The sequence below is a fragment of the Sesamum indicum genome, linkage group LG11 (genome assembly GCF_000512975.1).
Source record: "Sesamum indicum cultivar Zhongzhi No. 13 linkage group LG11, S_indicum_v1.0, whole genome shotgun sequence".
NCBI classification, from domain to species: domain Eukaryota; kingdom Viridiplantae; phylum Streptophyta; class Magnoliopsida; order Lamiales; family Pedaliaceae; genus Sesamum; species Sesamum indicum.
Window position 1 is genome coordinate 11,956,816 of NC_026155.1, and position 20,508 is coordinate 11,977,323.

A 20,508-nucleotide genomic window follows, 5' to 3' on the forward strand; every position below is an offset into this window, starting at 1 on the left:
GGTCATTCTGTTCTGTCAAAGTGTTGATTGTGTCCTATTGTTTTTTCCTTTTTCATTCCACCAATCTCTTATAAGTCAATTCTGTAATATACTTGATCAGGAGTATTTTAATCTAAAAAAGATAGCAAGATATCACTGAAATTATAATAAAAACACACTCCTATCACATATACACACTAAAATAATTTGATGGTCACGGCAAGTGTACATATCAAGATTGAGTTATAAAGACTTTAAATTAGTAAAATAGATACATTATAAATACTGTGCTGAGGTCAGAGTCGGACTCATATGATATATCTCACATCAATATCCAAATATCTTTTCAATTATTGGTCCATCTTTAAGATAAGGGATGGGTTATTAAGTTAATAATTTTATGAATTAAAAATTATTATATTGAATTGATCAATTCAATTAAGTGTTCTGATTAAGTTTTGGGTTTTGGAGTTTAAAACAGTGTACAACTTTTTATGTGTAGAGACTAATTCATAATTTTTAATTTTTATATGATGACTCAAAGCAAGTAATTAACACTATATACTGGAGACTTTAGTATCAACATCTTGAGTCGTAAAACTAACCATCAAGATCCAATATTTAATATATTGATTTTTTTGTCATGATCAATTCAGGCACATGTCACATTTAATTTTGTTTATGATGCAACATCAACGGTCCGGATTTGAATGAGAGATTTTCAACTCCAACACAATCGTTTTCACCATTGAAATAATTAATTCCAGCACAGCTGTCTTAACTTCTTGTCGCATATATATATGCGTACGTTGTCAGAAAGAAATATGATTATTTCTTATAATTAAAAAATCGTAATTAATAATATTAATTTTATTATAATTTTTAAGTTGTGGTCGTTTATAATATAAAAAAATTAATTTTTTGCAGTTGGTATTTACATAGACCTCTATTAAATTTTATGTTTGAGACATATCTAGAGTAAAAAAGATGCCATTGGCAAAATTCTATGATTATGACTATTTTTCCTGACTAAATATGCTATCAAAAGAAACCGAACTGGAGACTGAAAATCTTGTTAGGTATTAAATAGACAGAGTTACGTGTTCGTAGTGGTGAGATACATAGGGTGACTCCGCATGCCCGTAGATATAATTGGTGGTGATGATTTCTGATAGCGGGTGTTGGGACCGATCTGCAGTAGCGTACGGTATTTCGACTAAAAGGGTGTTTGGTTACTTTATAAATTTTTTAATAATATAATTTTTCTGTGAAGAGGAGAGAGACATGAACAAAGTTTGTTGGCTAGTTATGTCTATTTTTCTTATGATTTGGAATGCTAAGGTTTTCTGGGGATCAATGGATGTGGTTCAGTGTGAGACGTAGTTGCAATATTGGTACCACTAGCTTACATGATTAGCAAGAAAGGCCGAGACAACATTAACTCTCCCGGCCATCAGACCTCAATTGGTACGCCGCATGCCAACTAAAGCTGGTGTGGTCGCATAAATTAATTAAAAGTTTTAATTAAGATAGATATATACTTAAAAGAATATTAATAATACTATTTTTATATAATAAGTTTTAATTGGAGTTGCAGTTGAGAACATTAATGTTGGTGAGTTAGAAGAGGTTTGACATGAAAGTTGGTGAACCTTTTATCATGGCCTACCCCAACCCAACCTGGTCCGTCACAGAGAGAGAGGATAGGACATGGCAGAATCCGTTGATACCTAAAAAATCAGGTTGGGATAAAAACACGTCATGTGTCGATGTTGGTGGGAATGTGATTTTCAGGCTATTATAGTTTGGTTAGGGTTTGCAGCACTTTTTGGGTCTACCACAACTACCAGTTTAACTAAAATGACAAGACTTTATGGGAATCGACAACTTTTGTTTTTTCGGCAAACCAAATATAGTTATGATTGCACGATCTTGAGGAAATTAATGTTGCACCTGCAATGTTAGGTTTGTTGAAGCAAGCTTTTGAGTCGTTTATTTATTCTTTTGTCTTCTGAATAACAACCAATTAAGAAAGAGAGACATGTGATTTGTACAAATCGGTATGAAAATTTCAGATTTCTACGTACTAGAATGTGTGAGAATTTGATGTAGAATGGAAGTCATAATTTCAGTTCACGTGAACCAAATGGTCACAAATTTATACTACTGTTTGAAGCCGAGTGAAACCTGTTGATTTTGGTGTAATAATCTTTTACGGCATAGGAGGCGGCACATTTCTGACGAAGATCACGAGTGGGCACAAAACAATGTTGGACGCAAATGCGGCATCCTTCATAATGTTTCATTGCTTACAACACAATTTTTTCAACCAAGAAATTAAAACCTTGAGGACCACAAAAGTCGTGTCCATCACTCTGACGACATACGTTGAAGTATTTATACATCCAATATTAACACCGCGCGTGGATATTCACGTACACTCTTAGATATAAAGATTTTTTCTTTTTTTTTTAAATTTATTTATATGCTAATTAAGTATCAGTGAAACATATGTAATATGATTGGTTTGATTAGAATGAATGAATTGAAACGATGATGATATTGTAGGCAGCTGCTAGAAACAAGACAACCAAGAATATACCTTTCCTTGTAATAACTCCAATCAATAGGAATGGGTTTCTAAATTATTCTTTACTTAGCACCAAACGAACAGTGCCTTCTCCGCTTTAACAAATTGATTCACTTCACTCAAAAATGAGAAATGGAGCTGTGATTGGGAATATTAAGTAAACAGTAGTGTTCCAATTGTTGGGCAATTAGCCAACTCAGACTAATTTATAACTCTCTGCTCCAACTTGCATCCTATGTATTCTTTACTAAAGAAAACAAAACAAGACAAAAAATTCAACAATGTTTGGACTCACAATCAAGTTTAGAGTTAGAGTTCCGTATGTATGTATACATTGGGGATAAAATAGGTGTCTATCTATTTGGATATATATATATATATTAGCTCATTAGTTTTTGTTTTTTTCAATTGTATTATTTAATTTGAATTATGAATATATTTAACCAATTTGGTGTATGAATTAGTGAATGATATAATGCAAGATACTTAATATTGTAAGGAGAAAGTGGTAGGAAATGGTGTGTGTGGTGCAGCATAGGCACATGCAAGTTGAGACACAACAGGACAAATTATTGGCAGACATGTGCTTTGTTAATCACCAAATTTTGTACCACAAAAGAATGCTATTTGTGAGTTCCCTTCTGCTCCTAATTTCATATAACTCATCATAAATTATTATTAAGGTTCCCCATCGCGACAACCAACTGCTTTTCCAACATAATTACTACTGAACTGGGATTCTACCATGATTCCTCTCTACCACCGTATCATTTTCTTTTCTTTTTCGGGGTTTGGAGTGGGCCAAACCTCAACTCTTTGAAGAAACTCTGAGCCCAAAGGCAGGCCCACATATTTCTTTCTCAGCCCAACCTCTACTATCAATCCAACATCATGTCAATATGACTAGGAGTTATTGGAGTTTGAACAACCCGCATTACAAACACTTGCACTTTTTTTTTAAAAAAAAAGTAGTACAATTATATATATATATATATATAATATCTCTAGTTTGAAAAAATAAATTTAATATATTTGAGATTTTTTTTATTTAATAAATAAATTTTTTATTAGTCAAAATTCATCGAGTTTATTTATATTAACAAAAAAATTAGATAACAAATTATATTTATTTCTGATTGATTTATTGCAAGTTAAATAAAATTTTTTATGATCAAATTATCGGGTAATTTTGAACTTTGGGCTCATAGTGTCATCAAACTATAAAAGATTTTATAGAAATATAAATTTGGCTTTTCCTTTAATGTTGTCCATTTGGTACAAAATGTGATGCATATTTTACAAGAGCAGAACCAACAAAAACAGAAAGAAAAACAAGTGGATTTACTTAACTGTCCCCACAGCCACTAAACAAAGAAAGTTAGTTGATAAGGCATAGTCCCAAAAATGTCATCTCTTACATCATCATTTCTCACATAATTCAATTGACCTAAAACTGGCACCTCCCAAATCTTTGTATGCTCCAACACCACTTACACCCTCCTCTTCTAAATACCCTTTTACCCCTCTACTTCTCCACTTGTACCATCCTAACCCCATCACTCCTCCAAATACCAATATTGCCCCAAACAACAACCCCAACCCCAACCCTACCCATGTCTCCACCTTTTTCTTCCTTACTCCCTCCCTCACCTTAAAGTACCCCACCTTGCTCTCATCCCCAACTGCCACCACTGTCTGTACCGGATAATCTAGCATGTAGCAGAACCCAGAGGAGTTACTGTACACCACACCCCAGCACGTGCAGTTTCCTTCGCATGCACCCTCACACTCCTCAATCGACGCCATGTTTTTGTACCCCATTAATTCTTTAAATGGCAATTCGACCCCGCTTCTTCTCACTACCCTTACCCGGCTGTCATACGCACCGCAAAAGTCACCGCGAAGTTGATTCCCTGCCGGTGCACATTCGCCGGAATCGTGATCCCTTCGGTTGTCTAGGCAGGAGCATCCCTTGCCGGGTTTGCATAAACCATAGGAGCCGCAGGAACTAGGTAATTCACAAGCATCCGATATTGCCTGATAATCCAATATCCAACTCGACCCGGTCCAGTAGTATCCTTTGAGATTTCCATCAGGTTCGATTCTGACCCGGCGGATACCCGATACGTTTTGCTGAAAAGTGTTGAAAGACTGCACATCAACTGGGATCGACCCGTTCTGAAACATGCCCAAATATCCGCCAGATTTTAGAACCAAGTATATGGGCTGGCCTTCAACTATTTCCGCCTTCGCCTCCATTGCCCTGTGCTTCAAATATATCTGACCGGGTCCCCTACCCGAACCCGCGAAATTTGCGTATAATCCGATGTAATTCGGACCCAACCGCATAGAATAAAGCCCGTTCGAAGAAACTAAAGTCATGGTACTAGTGAAATTCTGGTTTTCAACAAGGGTATCCGAGGGGAAGTCAAAACTCTGCCACAATATAGTCACCCCATCAAGCTTCTGTATCATGAGATTCGAGGTGTTGGAGAGCCAAACACGGTCCCCTATAGTGGCGGTGGACCAAAACACCCCGGTGCGGGCATCAGATAAGACCAGGCTGCCATTGAAGAAAAGCTGAGTCGAGTCGGCCCATCTGGCCAAACGGGTCGTGTTGGCGGACCACACCGGAACCGATGAAGGGACGTGGAGAACAGAAAGACTCAGCTGATTCGGGTTGACCCGGAGGAAACCCAGCGAGTAGTTGCCCGAGGAGTCGCTAAGCAGAGGCTGAAAAGATGAGACAGCTGAATCGGGAGCGGCTCTGAAACCTAGGAGAAGCTCCTCGGGAGACGGCGAGTGTGCAGCGTGCGAGCTCCACGTGACTGCTTGGAGAGCCGTGAGAAAAGTGAGTAGAAAGAGATGAACCGGTAAGTTCATGAAGTGGGGTAATTGTCTGCGTCTATCCATTTCAAAAGCCTACATCGACGACGCTGCCATGAAAATATATATACACATATGGTTGTATATAATTTTCTTGTAAAAATAAAAATATTGTATACGAAACAGCTGAAGCAATGGAGGAAGGGAGTTGAGATTCGAGCGTGTCTATACAGTGGAGGAGCAGTTCTTCAGGTCTCTCATATCAGTGAGTAGATATGCCAGCGAGAACGAGAAGGTTATTTATACACACCCCAACATTATATTACTAATAAAAAGTGAAAATTGAATTTTTTTATTGTAAATTCTCTTTAATTTTTTATTTCATTTAGCATAAACATAAAGATTAGATAACATATTTTATTTTAATTTTTTTTACGTTATATGTATATTAAATAAAAGAAAAGGATGGATGAATCTGATGTGATAAAAAAAAGGTAAAAGTTTATGTTTTAATTTTGGTGCAGAAATAATGTAGGTAGATCTACCGAAAGGCGGCAAGTAATGTAAATCTGCAATTTGCTGGGGATGTATTTTAAATATTTTAGGTTGAGTTGGAGATGGTTTAGTCTTAGTTAGGTTCATATTAGGTTGATAACTAAGTATATATTAGCAATAATATATAGCAAAAGCATGAATGATATGATTGATCTTGTTAATTAGAGGAAATTGAATGCTGTGAGAGTAAATATTGAATTTGATTGGGTGTATGACATGGAAGGATCAACGGTTAGCCCAACGGGTGTGAGATGAGATTATATATGTTGTAGAGCAAAATTTTAAATACCTAAATCGAGTTTGAACGAATTGAAATTAATTATATGATAAATATAATAAATTTTTTGTATATTAATATATAATTTTAAAAAAAATTAATTAATTTGATTGGATTAATTTTAATAATTAAAATATTGGATGGTGCCGATAGAATTGGGAGCAGGGTCCACATGCTCAGGCTTCACTTGTGCATATACTCTTATGTACTTTTGGGGGGACCGAAAGTCAACTCTTATTAAGTTGCTGAAAACTGTGTCCAGGAGCTGCTAATTTAACAACTTATATATAAGTTGTTTATTTGTATATTGTAATGTGAGATGTTGAATATGTAGGTGACATGGAAACAACGATTTTTTCTCTGAGATATGGTATAATTATGAATATTTTTTCGTTATTTGAAAAATTATCAATATTTTTCTGATTTTAACGATCGTCTAACAATTAGCTCAATCCATTTGATTTTCATCTATTGTTATGGTGAACTGACCAAAATGCTCTTATGGATTAAAAATTATAATTTTATTTATTTTTTTATGGAATATGTGAATTATTTTTTTATACTTTTTTTTAAAAAAAATAATCCATCATGTTCGATTTTTCCTATAAGTTTTTAATTTTTTTAAAATTAAAAAAATACAATAAGGACAAAGTTAACAATTTCATATCTCAATTCAAGGATTACATAATCTTATCAAATATCAGAAAGTATTTGTAATTTTTTAAATAATGAGAGAGTTCTCATAATTATACCAAAACGTAGGGGAGATTATTGTAATTAATTTAGCATAGAATTAATGAGTATAGTGTAGTGTTTCAAAATCAATTAAAAAAAGAAATTAAAATTTTATGTGTGTATTTTAGGTGAGAGGGATAAGGGAGTGAAGTTTGAAGGCACACATGACTGCGGACGTTGACTTTGAGTTTGTATCCAATTTGAGAAAGTCTGATTACAAGTCTTTTAGATAGGTCTCAACCAACTCCTATAAATATTCAAACACTTCACACCTCCTCCCAACTTTATCACTTTCTCATTAATTCCAAATTTTATTGTCCTATTCTTTTACACCTTTTCCAAATAAATTTTATTTTTAATACTATTATTATTAAAACTATTGATTTCAGGAAAACTTATTAACTTTTTTCCAAGGTCCTAATTTCATAGCACCGAATTATATTGTGAAGAAGCAAATGATCGAATTTTGCCACGTATATTTTATTTGAATTATATTCTATTTTCAAATTTTATTATTTATTTAATATATACACACCACATAACATAAAAATGATATTTTTCTATATATATATATATATGGGAGATATAGTTATTAATTGAGATAGAAGATACCATATAAGTTGTAATAGAAAATGGAGGAAATGATGGGAAATTAGAAATTGAAGGCAGGCACATGAGCACACCACATTCTGGAAGATTTCGCGTATCCACAGAAATGACAAAACGGCACTACATTACTGATTACTGTATTTTATAATGTTTAGTGTGTATTATCAGGCGGCCTTTATTCACTGTATCTGTATCCCTATAATACTATGCTATATTAAGAGATATTGACCAACTTTTTGACAAGAAGAAGAGGAGGAGGAGGAGCAGCGACCACAAAAAACAATCAACATCTTTGATTAAATTAGTGTTAGAATGGTACTCATTCTTGCCACCACCTAATCAGTGGATTTAATTTTTTATTTCAAATTCTGTTGTATTTTCTACTTTATTTAATATGTGTATATATAATGTATAATAGAATTTTATTTAAAAATATCAGCATAACATATGTATATTAAATAATATAAAAAATATAAATACTAACAAAGTAATCAATGTGGGTATCGGACATAATGTCTTCATTGGGAAAATTGGCTAAGGCCATATTTGGTAAGCCGAAGCCCACAACCCCAACCCACCACCTAGATGGCCCAACCTTGATCCACCCGACTTGATTTTTTTTTTACTCCCAAAACCCCAGCCCTAATTTCATTTCCCATTCCCCTCTTTTGTCGGTTGCTTCTCTCTCTCTCTCACTGGTCTCTCTTTCTCTCTCCCGTTTTGGTTTCCGATGACATTGGAAATCTCCTCCGCCGGTTTCTTCTCACTCCATCTTCAATGTCTAATCTCTATAAAACCTCCCATGATTTTTTTTGCTGTATAGAATCAGGAAAAAAGGTAAGGAAGAACAAATAGAAACACTAGTATTAACTTTGGGAACCTTTGTGGTCACATCTCTTGGTGGGTTTTTGTGCAACTGGTGGGTTGTTGGCGTTGTAGCCGTGGGCTTTCTCTTCCCATGGATCTGGCTCCTTGATCCTGTTTTTATTTCAATATTATTTACTGTTTATTCCATCTATTATTGTTTTTGTAGAAGTAATGACATTCTTGTATTTTTTTCTGTTATTGTAATATTTTGGTTGTATTAAGGAGTTTTTGTAACTCACTATTTATTGTAATAATATGTGTTAAGTTATAATTTTTTAGGATCATCACTATGAATAAAAACCCAACAGTCCTGGCCCATTTTAATCAGAAACAGTGAAAGCCTATTCCTCGGAATCAAGCCCGCAAACCAACTAACTCTTGACTTGAAACAAAAAAGTTAGAAGAGCGACCAACCAACGAGAGAAGAAAACAGTATAAGAATTGTTGAGAGTGGGATTTGAACCCACGCCCTTTCGGACCAGAACCTTAATCTGGCGCCTTAGACCAACTCGGCCATCTCAACCTTGGGAAGAAACCTCAAAAATCATATGTTCTAATCAAAAATAAGAATATTTTTGGTAATTTTTATTATTACTGATGAATGCCCAAGTCCCAACTATTAGGAGGTACTGATACTGATACTGGTAATGGTTATATTCTTGATTTTTAACAAACTTATCACTGAATACTTTATGCGTGCATGTGTTGTACGGATTGAGATTATTGCTACATAGACATGATTTATTTGAAAGCTGCTATTGTTTATTAAGGTCGTACAAGGATTAATTAAAAAAAATGGCAATTTTTTAGGAATCGAATATGTTACACATTTTGTATTTATTTCTTCCATAAAAAAGAAGAAGAAAGAAGGATATTACTTCAAAGATATTTTAGCTATATTTTTATCTTCAATGGTGGGCTATTATTATCATGTTGACTGTTGAGAAATTTTAGTAAAACGATGAGGATGAGGGTGTGCAGAGGTGAATGAAACTATGAATGAGTTGAAAACAGCTGTCAGTGTCAGCCATGGAGTTCAGAGCCCACTTAATTACTGCGCCCCTTTGACCTTTCACTGATTTTGACTACCATTTTTGTCTCTATGTCTGTCGAATGCAGCCATGCATCATGCTTTTTCATTTGCTATTTCACTTAGTAAAACGATGATTCTTCTTACAGCATGAAAAATCACGCATTTCTCCTCATGCTCATATGATTAACACGAATCTCCAGATATATTCAATAGTAGTGGACTACCCGTGAATTATATGATATATTTGGATTAAGTGGAGCGGGAGATATGACCCGTCGGCCCTCCCCCTTTTTCCTTGTTGGCGTTACAGGCATTCCCTCCAATTCTTGGCCGCTCGACCAGTATGGTCCCCTCACATCTCCTGCATCATCGTGCATGTCGGTCAGGGTCAGCGACTCTATAACTGATTTGTTATGGGCTTAACATGTACGCCAGGATATATGATTAACTCCACTAAACATCTTGGCAAGAATTTAGACATAAAGTTCGATTTTAACTATTAGGCTACATTGATTTGTGGTCAATATTGTGAATTGCCTTCTTGGTTTTTGCCCTCTCTGTTCATAGTAGTGGCCTACTATAAGCTTTTCGTATAGTATATAAATGTATGCACACTTCCACTACATCTCCACAATCTTGTGTGTGTTTGCAGCCTCCCACCCACATAAATTAAGTCCATCAGAACTGAGAAGAAGCAATGAAGCAAGTTTCTCATGCAGCTGCTATAATTTGTGTGTTTCTTCTCTTAATCATTCCCCACACATCTGCTCGACTCCTTCTTTCGCATCAAGGTAATTAATTAATTAAACATATGTCTTTATCCATGCATATCAAGTTGTCAACCCTCAATTATATAACTAGATATGACCTGATTGAATACAGGAGACGACGACAGTGCAGGCATGAGCCTGCAGCAGCAGGAGGATTTTTCAACTGTAAGCCCATTTCATTATTTACGTTTTCCCTCTCGTCTCTCTCTGTGTGTATATATATACTATGAGTAATTTTGAGTAAATATTTGCAACAGTTGATGGGATTGGAGGAATCATGTGGTGATGGAGATGAAGGGTGTGAGAAGAGAAGAATGGTGGCTGAGGCTCACTTAGACTACATCTATACACAACACCACCTCCCTTAGACTTTTTCACTTACATATATGTGAATTCAGTCAATTTTTGCCTCTATTTTGTGCTATCAGGTTAGCATAGCTGTTGGTGCTGTGGGAGTCGCAATGCACATGAAGCTTCAAGTGTTTGTCTTAAGACTAAAATTTAGGTAAGATCTGTGGAGATGCAACTCAGAGGAGTTTCTCTTTCGTTATTTTCTTCCAAAAGGGATCAGTACGCCCGCCGATGAAAAAAAGGAAAAAAAGCTCCTGTTTATAAGTGTAGAAGACTCTATTCAGTTCTTGGCACTGTATTCTCTGTTATATAAATTTCTATGGCCATTATTTTATGTTTATGCGACTAAGTGTGGATGGTTAGACAATTGTGTAATGGTTAATTAGAGTTGCATACATCAGTACAAAAATGTGTATTTATGCAGTTGTCTCTATCACATATTGATGCGTGTAATGAAAAATATTACATTTGTTATTTAATTCAGATTAAATTTTCTGTTGCATACTCTATTTTTGTCCGACATTCGATGTACATAAATCACGTGTATAAATATGACATTATAATTTTCATTTGAAAATTTTTTTTATACACATGATTCGGAATTTAATTAGGTATGACTTTTAAGTTGTGGAGAAAAATGGAGTGCGTTAGCCCTTCCATGTGAAGCTGAAGCAGCACAATTGACAATAGTCAATTACAACTCGCATCGGAAATTGGTAGAACCGAGGGTTGACTTTACGGATCCTTTTGACAAATAACAGTGCACAGAATCTGACGCTTCGTTGTAATATATATATATATATATATATATATATATACATAATAATTATATTGTCCACGATTTGATACATTTTTCCATGATCATCAAATCAGACAGAACGGTACAAGGCCGAATGTGAAGTCCATATCTCATTCATGGTTAAGTTGTAGAGTATTCAACATTTCTGACAGCCAACTCCATTCTTCCAAGCTCTACAGTTCATTATATAAAACTCTTTTGTTGCCAGCAAGAAGATAAACTTCTACATGCTGACAGGACCGTGTCTTGCAGTTTTGACGGTCTATAATCCAGCAAAAAATACTGAACTTCATCAAGTATACCATCAAAGAAAGTTTATATCATGAGATGTAGCAATTTGTAAAGTAGAACGCAACAACTTTAGGGACTTCAAGACTTGATATTACATCCAAAAAGGGTAAAATATATAAACAAAGTACACAGTTCAACATGTTGCAATTGTCAAAGACCTTATATCGGTACCATGAATAGCAAATACATTTGATGTTTAGCTGCATCAAGTTATCATAGAATCACTCTTAATAGTTCAACTGCAAAACATTCTCTGTTTCTGATTGCAAGTATAACAAATATAATCCATCAGCGAAATGCACGCAGACTATTGGTCTTGAGAAGATAAAAAAGTAGACATCCCATAATTGATAATTCCAGGAAACTTTAGAGCAACAATAAAATCTTATCCCAACTTCCGTTCGGCCAAAAAATCATTGCAAAGACTAGCATTGCCATTTAACGTCAACATTGAGGCTTACCATACCAAAAACTAAAGTAACATAAATTATTGACTGTTCTTGCCAGACTGCTTCAGCAAACTATTTAAAACCTAGATGATGAGGAGGATAAAAAACATGAAATAAGGTGATCCTGAGCAGTCTGCAAGTCCTGCCTTACCATTTTTAGACATCAAAACTTGCAATCTATGCAGCTAAGGGACTTCTTTCAGAATATAGTTAGGATGAGGCTGGAATCAGAGGAAATTTGCTTCACCGGGAGCAAGACACTAAAAACAACTGATAAGAAAACCAGAAATGGACATTTGAGAACCATCACCCACATATATTTCTTTTTACTTTGAAATACAGAAAATAACCCTGAAAAGGTTGAGAAAGAAACTATAGGCAACACTTTACAGGGCTCATACCCATAAGCAAGGTCATAATGCTTGCTTCGCATGGATCACTCCAGCTTCAGTACGGTGAACGGAACTCCAACTTTGCTTCAGTTCCTCTGAGAAAGAGAACAGTTTTTGGGCATGCAGAAAAGAAAATGATGTAACTGATGCTCAATGTATGAGCTGAATGATGAACATGCAAACATTTTCTTCACTTTTCTGCCATGCACAACGTATTAGCACAGCCAAGGATGATAAACTGTAGGCACTGAAAGTATAATACAGATCTTCTGCAAGCTTCAACACCGCAAACCTTTGGTCAAAATTGGTTCCCAACTGAACATTACGCAGCATCCTTTTCCTAAAAATTGAAACAAGAGAAAGAGTCAAACAGTGGATTGCTTGTTGCGACAGATAATATCAACCAGAGATGGCGAAATAAAGTAAACTATCAGTAGGGAGAACATAGCAAAAAGTTATATACCCAAACAATCCTCTCATAAAGAACATACTCATAGTTCATAATTGAGAGACCTCTTACCATCTGTAGGCTGACTGACCATATACTCAATTTCATACCCCAAATCATGCTTAACCAAACCGAAAGGCAACTCCTTCACCCAACACCCTCACCCCAGCCCCTGGAACCAGAGAAAAAAAACATACAACAAAAGGAAAAGGCACAAAATGCCTTTTTAACATCCCTACGGATGATGAAATTTACTAAATAGCAAGCCAGCAGATATACGAGCTAAAATAACTAGAGAGAAAGTTGCAAAAGCTACTTTGAGATGGAAAAGGAGTTGACAGCACTAAGTGTGTTGATTTAACTAGGTGAGGTAAAGTCTCAGTGATCCCAACAAACAGCCACAAACGGCCACCTTAATAATCAATTCTCAACCAGAAAATGAAATCAGTTTTGGCCAATCATTCAAATGAGGAAAGCATATCGAACTAAGTCTGAATGACAGGAAAGAGAAAATTTCTTCCAGTCCCAATGAAATAACATACTAAAAGCTTAATTAGTATCTTTTTCCAGAAATAAACACTACCACGTACCAGTTCAACATCACAAGCTAGTCCCAAGTCCTGAAGAATATCTTCTGACATGCAGTTAATATGGACTATTGGCCTCGGACTAGCAGTATCACTTGCAGTTCCGATCGTTTCCTGTGATTCTGATGATTGGATATTCAAGTAAACAGCTTTTTTGAACATCCATTCTTTTGTTTCTTGACTGTAGCAGTCTTCAAACAACTCGCCACACAGGATGCAGGCACACTGGCTTTCATCTGCAGGAACCATCTGCTCACTACTGGTCAGTGCTGCACCTGATTCTCCTGACAGGTCTGACGGACTGTCTGCAGCCAGAATGTAACCAACTCCAGCAACCCAATCAACTGAGCTGGTATACCACCTCCTTGAGTTCTTGTTCAAAGGATTCTGGTCAGGAGCCCTTAATGCATGCCATTCCATGTGTCTATCAAGTGGTTCTTGAAGCTTGAGTCGAAGACCACAGATCCTACACTGATATGGGAGATCAGAAACAAGATCAGTGATTACATCTGGATGCAAATTACGGACTACATCTGGCCTGAATTCAAAACCAATAGTATCTTTTATATTTGTCTTTGGCCGTCGCAAACCATCAGAGATCTCAGCAACAGGTCTGGATGATGATGGTTGATCTGTGATGGATAACAGAGGTTTTCTCATGGTCAATGGTACAGAAGAATCTGGAGTTGAACTAGTGCTTGAAACCCCAGGACCATAGTTAAGAGATTGATCTGGTTTCTGGGTTGAGGCAGATGAAAGTGAGTCTGACTTGGAAGCAGATATCAAGCCTTTCGCCACCAATGAACTTAATAGGCTAGAAACTGGATTAGAGGTGGGATTAGCTGTACTTGGTATCTGTTCTGACCCTAAAGATGATGGATGGGGGGCAGATGGAACGGGTGGCTGTTCTGACTTTTCTTTAGAAAACCCCGGAAGCGGTATGTTTTCATGCAAGGGTGGAGAAGACAAAAAACTAGCAGGATGAGAGTCACTTTGAAGAGATGGTTGCATGCCTGGAGATGACACAAGCTCAACCTCCTCAGAATCCAGTTTGGTTGAGCTATCCATGAGAGAAGTACTACCAATCATTCCAGTTTTTGTTACACCAGTTAACAAGCTGCTATTGATTGATTGTCCAGGGGAGTCAACAGTAAGAGGATTTGATAGGTCAGATGATGAGTTCCCAATAGTTGAGTGACTTTCAGAGCCTGAAATTTGAATAGACAACAAGTTCTGTCCATTACCAGAAGATCCAAACTCAGATACTTCAAGCTTTCTCTGTTGAGTTGAGGGGACATATTTCCTCTGCTGAAGAGGAGGCATTGCAGCAGGTGAAGTCTGTATACTATGCGGCTGAAACCTCTGTGTGCTAGACTGGTAAACATCCCGATGGTGCGATTGGTCGAGCGACCCCGTATTTCTCTGTCCTGGGGGCCTTCTTGGATCTGTAGGAGGTCCCGTGGAGCCTTGATTGCGCTCAGCAAGACTGCTGTGTAACCGATTAGGATTGTGTGCTGACACAGAGGGTGAAGGAGGACGTTGATGCCTTGTGGATTTCATCAATGATGCAGTTCCAAGAGTATGTTCCTGTTGCATCATAGAAACTTTGGGCCCTGGCATCACATTTGTTGAAAAATTAAAATCCAGGCCTCCAGTAGGATCAGGGCCAACCTGTGGTTGGTACGGGGTCCTGCCAACTGTGTTCGCCGAACTTTTCATTTGAGTTGAGTACCCCTCACTATAACCTGATATGTTTTTACCAGGCCCTAAAAGTACATTTCCTTCTGGTATATGCAGCTCTTCTGACCAAGACAATGGTACTTGAGCCCCAGATGCAACATGGCCTATTTCAGTGGATAGAGAATCAGTTGATATTTCATCATCAACCCTTGGCCCAATGTCGTGTATACTTTGAGGCCTTCGAATATGACCACCAAAGTCCTGCACAAACCATAGCCGTTATAGTTTTGATCATTGGCGAAAACAAAGAAAATATCTTCTGTTGATCCTATGATAAATCTTTTGTACAATATATTTAGCAGCATAACAAAACATAGGAACAAACAAAAGAAACCAACTACTAAACTAGAAGGAAATAATCTTAATCGGCAGCAAGACAACTCTAAACCTCCAGGTAACTAGTTTATAAAAATGGCATGTTAAGGAAAACACAATAAAGTCCTCTTTATCTTCACAACAAATGATCTATCAGCATATAGCTCGACAACATCATTTTCCAGTTGACACGTTAGCTTTTTATTACACTTAGTGTTAATGACCATCGTACAAGCAACGTATTTCCTCTGTAGCAGTGATGATTGTGAACTTTACATTTTTTAATGTTTTATAATTCATAAATCATTTTTACACTTAGTCTGAGTTCCAGTATAAAAAGTTCGAATGATTCTGCCCCATGTTTAAGCGCACATGTTAGAACTCATCTACAAGAACTTCTTGTGGATGGCGTCCGTAATCATCATTGCAGTCCCCTAATGGGCCTTAAGTTAACAGTCATGGCTTGTTACACACCAGTTGTCCTGGACCAGACACATAATGCAACATCGTGCTCCTTGACAGCAGGCCTAAGTATATCTTGGCAAAACATGAACAACTGAAGGTAACCTACTGAAAATTTGCATCATGCGACAGACCTATTTCAACATTTGCTTCCACAACAAATTAAACAAGTTCCCACAGGGATGCCAACCACTAGACTTACATAAAACTTACCAATTTTTCAGTGTCATCAGGTGTCCAATTATCTTTAGCTGAAGTATTAGCTGCACTGAGATCAGTGGGTCTAGTATTCATCTCATCCCACACATACTCCTCTTCCTCAGAGTTCTTCCAGCTCCTACTGACTCCATTCAATTTCCTACTGGCGAAGTTTTGCTTGAGCAGAAGGTGAGAGTCAGAGTTAGCAGACTGATGGGCAGGATAGCTTTCAAACTCATGTTCCATGTGAAAACCATTACTTTGATTGGATACTTTCCCAGTTACATCAGTGGCAGATTCATACCAGGGCCTATCAAGTCCTGGTTCTTTAAATTTTTCACTCACTCTTTCAGTTCCCAAGCTCTCATGCCCTGATATGCTGGAACCATATTTAGAATCCGGAAAACGTATAGTTGAACTTTTGTCACGAACAGGTTCATTTACTTTATCTTTCTGATGATGCTGAATAGACTGCAAGTTTCCAGTATTTTAGGACACAGATCACAAAAGAAATCAAAAGATTATCCCCTTTCTTGTACCTTAGTATAAGGATCAGCCCATGATCTCTTCGAACTAATGGTGGTAATTCTCGCTGGTGGTTCAACATCATCAGGTGAGCTCACCAAAGTTCCACTAATGTCACTGCCAGATCCTTTTGCCTTCATCAGATTGGAAGATAAGTGAAGAAGAAGATATGATGTGTACAAGTAGTTACATGTCAAAGGGTTTGGGACCAAAACAAATTCATTTGAAATGGATTTAGTGTTTGTTAACATCCTGAAATCAATGGAAGATCCAGGATTGATGTCAAACAATTTTATACATTCGCAACCAAGAGAAAAACACATTTTATCACGCAATTTAAAGAACATATCAGCAAGTAAAAATAGGTAATGTTCTTGATATGATTATGAATCAGTTTATCCACAAAAGGAAAGAACTGATTAGAAGGCACAGAAATCAAGTGGTCATCAAATCTCTTTCTAGAGGGATGAGGGATCAGAATAAATAAATATGGACAAAAATTACATACACTATGTGACAAGTGGCAAAAATATTGTTGTGATAACAGAAAATTATTGCAAGAGTGACATGAAGTGCTTACTCTAGTGGGCTGCAGCCGCTGCCTTGCCTCTAGATACTTGGGGTTTACGTGAATGCTGTGTGCAGAACGTTGGGCCTGTGAGTCTGGCCTAGATGTTGTTGTTCCTGAAGATGAACCATTGGCAGTAGTAGTAAATCCCAGCTCCTTCTCAATCATCTGAAGTGTTTGTGGGGGGAAGACTCCTTTCCAGGTGCCAAAGAGGTGGCGCATACCTTGATGTATTGGAGGATCAACTTGTCTGTATGCCTTACAGAAAACCTGGAAAACACAACTGAAATGAGTAAGCACAGATTTCTTTATCAACAACAAGGCATTCACCAGGTACCTTCCACCTCCTCAGCACCCATAAGCCATAAATAAATCACTTCCTCTCCAAGTGTACACAAGAACACAGGTGTGTAGCACAGGTTAGGAAAATAAGGAATCTATACAAGGAGTGGTGACAACTTAATGATCCAACATTTGCACAAGCAGTGATAAGAGACAACAGACAATCACAAACCCTGACCTCAGGTAATCTGGAAGCAAAGTATTTGATATAATCCCTCCCAATGTTCTTCACAATACTGTCTAGTAAATATAGGGATGGCAGTTTTTGCTCTCTTGGGACCTGTAAATGATTTCCAGAGGTCAGGATTAATATGCACAAGGTAGATATGCAGACACCATGCAAAAATTGAAACAAACAACAGGCAAGAAGTATAGCCTGGGAAAGCAGAAGGCGGAGCTAAATGCATTAGGAACCAGATTTCAACTTACGGAGTTCCCTAATTCAGTCAATGATTGACCCGAGCAAGGTTTAATATTTGGTCCATACAAAAGCCTCCCACATTTTCGTTGATTGTAGAGATGAGCTATCACTATCAAATGCCAGAACTAATTCTTTCACAATTTAGAAATGTTGACATCCTCTAGAATAAAACCAGAAAAGCAAATGACAAGAATAGAACAAGCACCCAGAGATGCATAGATAAGCATGTCTCTGGAGTATCAATTTTACACAGCGTTAAATAAATTACAGAGGGAATCAAAATATTCTGTGGCTTTCAGAAAAGCATCTAAAAGGAAATGTTTATACCACCACAAGATTCAAAATCATTCATAAGTCATCATAAAACAATCAAAGAATTGAACAAAGATAAGACCATAAATACAGAGAAGCAAGCCTATATAATTAATTGATCCTACTCAAGCAAAAAACTTCACAATTTTCAATTCATTTATGTAATCAGTACCATTGGTAGCTAGCCATAAGATTCATTATCATTCATAAGTAAACATGTAACAATCAGAGAATTGAACGAAGATAGACCACAAATACAGAGGAGCAAGGCCTGTATAATTACTCAATCGTACTCGAGCAAAAAACATCAACTAAGTAGGTTCCACTATAACTAGTATACGGATGCTGAGGAATTTCAGCAGGTTATGAAACTAAACAATCATAAAACAATATTAAATAATTATGGATGGAAATGTAACCACATATTTTAAGTGAATAAACACCATCAATTTCAACAAACTGTAAGAATACTTTTTAAGAGACAATGACATAGCACTGCAGAGGTGACATCAATGCTAAGGTAGAAATATGCAACACTGACAATTTTAACCATAAATCGATATCATATTTAAGATTTGTAGCTTCTGTAATGGGATCCATTAATTATACAGTTAGTGGGTCCAGCTTGCTCACATCTTTTGTATTGTATCATTTTCTTTTAAGATAATGAATTTTATCATTTTTAATGGAAATGAATATTCAAATGTTAGTGAAGTGCCCCCTTTGTGCTTGTCATTCACATCCAACCCAATCAATTCAATTCCAGAGCGTGGCAGTGTAGCTTAGGATGACGTTTAGAGTAAAATTAGAACTGCAGATACTGAGAACCTGGTACTTCTCTGACATACACTAAAACTTCATTGTAAGACCCAAAAAAATTATCCATTAATCATAACTCATTTACAGTTGTACATCTTTTCCACATTGTTCTGTTTAATCACTTTTACAATTGAAAAGCATCACATAACACTAAATACTACCAGCAGAGTGTAGAAACCAGAATCACCTCAAGAATATTGGCGCAGACAGTTGCTGCAATGGCCTTGGCCGCGTGCGAATTTTCACCCGCAATGATCGTCAAGTTTGTTATTATGGGTTTTGAGTTGAAAGTCAGCTCAGACAATGCGGTCTTGTACTGATTAACGAGCTCCTGATGCAGCTGGTGGCCTGGTTGCTGTTGGTAGAGGCCACGCACAGCACCACTGCTCTCCGAATCTCGGTCCCGCTGGACCCTCGCAAGGCCCGAGTTTGGAAGCGCGGGTCGTTGAACGAATCCGGTACGGACATTGGAGCTGCGATCGGCAGCTGCATGGTCCTCGGTGAGCCTAGGTTTCTTCAGTCCTGGTTCTTTCGAAAGAGATCTATTAAATGGTCTGCGTGTACTCTCCATTTCTATTACAAATCACAAAAACCCTAATCCTACGTTCCAATCGCTCATCGCTTACGTTATAAATTAAACAGGTCCAAAACGAAATTTACAAAATTCAAAATTAATTCACTGCTCACAAGCAATCACGATTCAAATCAAGTGTCTATTACAAAAAAACTTATCAAAATCTGAAAACCTAACTTCAACTGCATCAAATTGAAATCTGCATGTGTACAAAAAAAGAATATCAACCAGTACAAGCGGACCAATACAACAGCAAAACTTCAAGCGTGTATCCAAACAACACGCGGATTTGAGTTTCTCTCCAGAAGGAAAGTGAGGATCGAGAGGGATACGTTTTTTAACCTCTTTTTTTGTTTTTTTGGTTAAAATTGTGATTGGGAAGAATTGGGATTGTGTTCGAATTTATGCTTATGGACGATGAAAAGGGGAAAGGCCGGATGCATAGCGGGGACGATGGCATCCCGTGGGTGGTAGGTGGGCCAAGTGAGACGAAAGATTGGGCTCAGTTTCTTACAAATAGGGGCCGCGCAATTGAAATTGGGCTGGGCTGAGTTAAGTTAACCAATTCTTTTCTTAATTTTACTTATCCACTTGGTTCTTGATGGGCGTTGGGCATGCATCATCATGGACAGTGTAAATATTAAGATGGTTTTAATTTCGGTCACTGCCATAAA

At 36.9% G+C, this 20,508-nt stretch overlaps 3 protein-coding genes and 1 non-coding gene across 8 annotated transcripts; 1 reads left to right on the forward strand and 3 right to left on the reverse strand.

Annotated features, from left to right (window-relative positions):
• LOC105174115 (PAN domain-containing protein At5g03700) lies at positions 3,780-5,769 on the reverse strand. The gene has a single exon (XM_011096109.2). It carries the CDS (start codon positions 5,480-5,482, stop codon positions 3,992-3,994), a length of 1,491 nt encoding a protein of 496 aa, XP_011094411.1. The 5' UTR covers positions 5,483-5,769; the 3' UTR covers positions 3,780-3,991.
• On the reverse strand, positions 8,881-8,961 carry TRNAL-AAG. The gene has a single exon. It is a non-coding gene; the product is annotated as a tRNA-Leu (tRNA).
• Positions 9,634-10,816, forward strand: LOC105174116. Of its 4 annotated transcripts, none has more exons than XM_020697964.1 (5): positions 9,634-9,858; positions 10,124-10,262; positions 10,354-10,406; positions 10,499-10,558; positions 10,670-10,816. In XM_020697964.1, the coding sequence occupies exons 2-5, from the start codon at positions 10,169-10,171 to the stop codon at positions 10,748-10,750; spliced, it is 288 nt and encodes a 95-aa protein (XP_020553623.1). In that variant the 5' UTR covers positions 9,634-9,858; positions 10,124-10,168; the 3' UTR covers positions 10,751-10,816. The 4 variants fall into 4 exon arrangements, with proteins under 4 accessions (XP_020553623.1, XP_020553624.1, XP_011094412.1 ...); XM_020697965.1 differs by having other exon boundaries at positions 9,634-9,852; XM_011096110.2 differs by lacking the exon at positions 9,634-9,858 and having other exon boundaries at positions 9,873-10,262.
• On the reverse strand, positions 11,999-20,240 carry LOC105174118 (polyadenylation and cleavage factor homolog 4). 2 transcript variants are annotated; one of them, XM_011096114.2, is made up of 7 exons: positions 19,448-20,239; positions 17,887-17,988; positions 17,379-17,636; positions 16,813-16,932; positions 16,289-16,744; positions 13,562-15,499; positions 11,999-12,863 (listed from the first exon to the last, which is right to left on the reverse strand). In XM_011096114.2, the coding sequence occupies exons 1-7, from the start codon at positions 19,829-19,831 to the stop codon at positions 12,846-12,848; spliced, it is 3,276 nt and encodes a 1,091-aa protein (XP_011094416.1). In that variant the 5' UTR covers positions 19,832-20,239; the 3' UTR covers positions 11,999-12,845. The 2 variants fall into 2 exon arrangements, with proteins under 2 accessions (XP_011094416.1, XP_020553384.1); XM_020697725.1 differs by lacking the exon at positions 16,289-16,744 and having other exon boundaries at positions 19,448-20,240.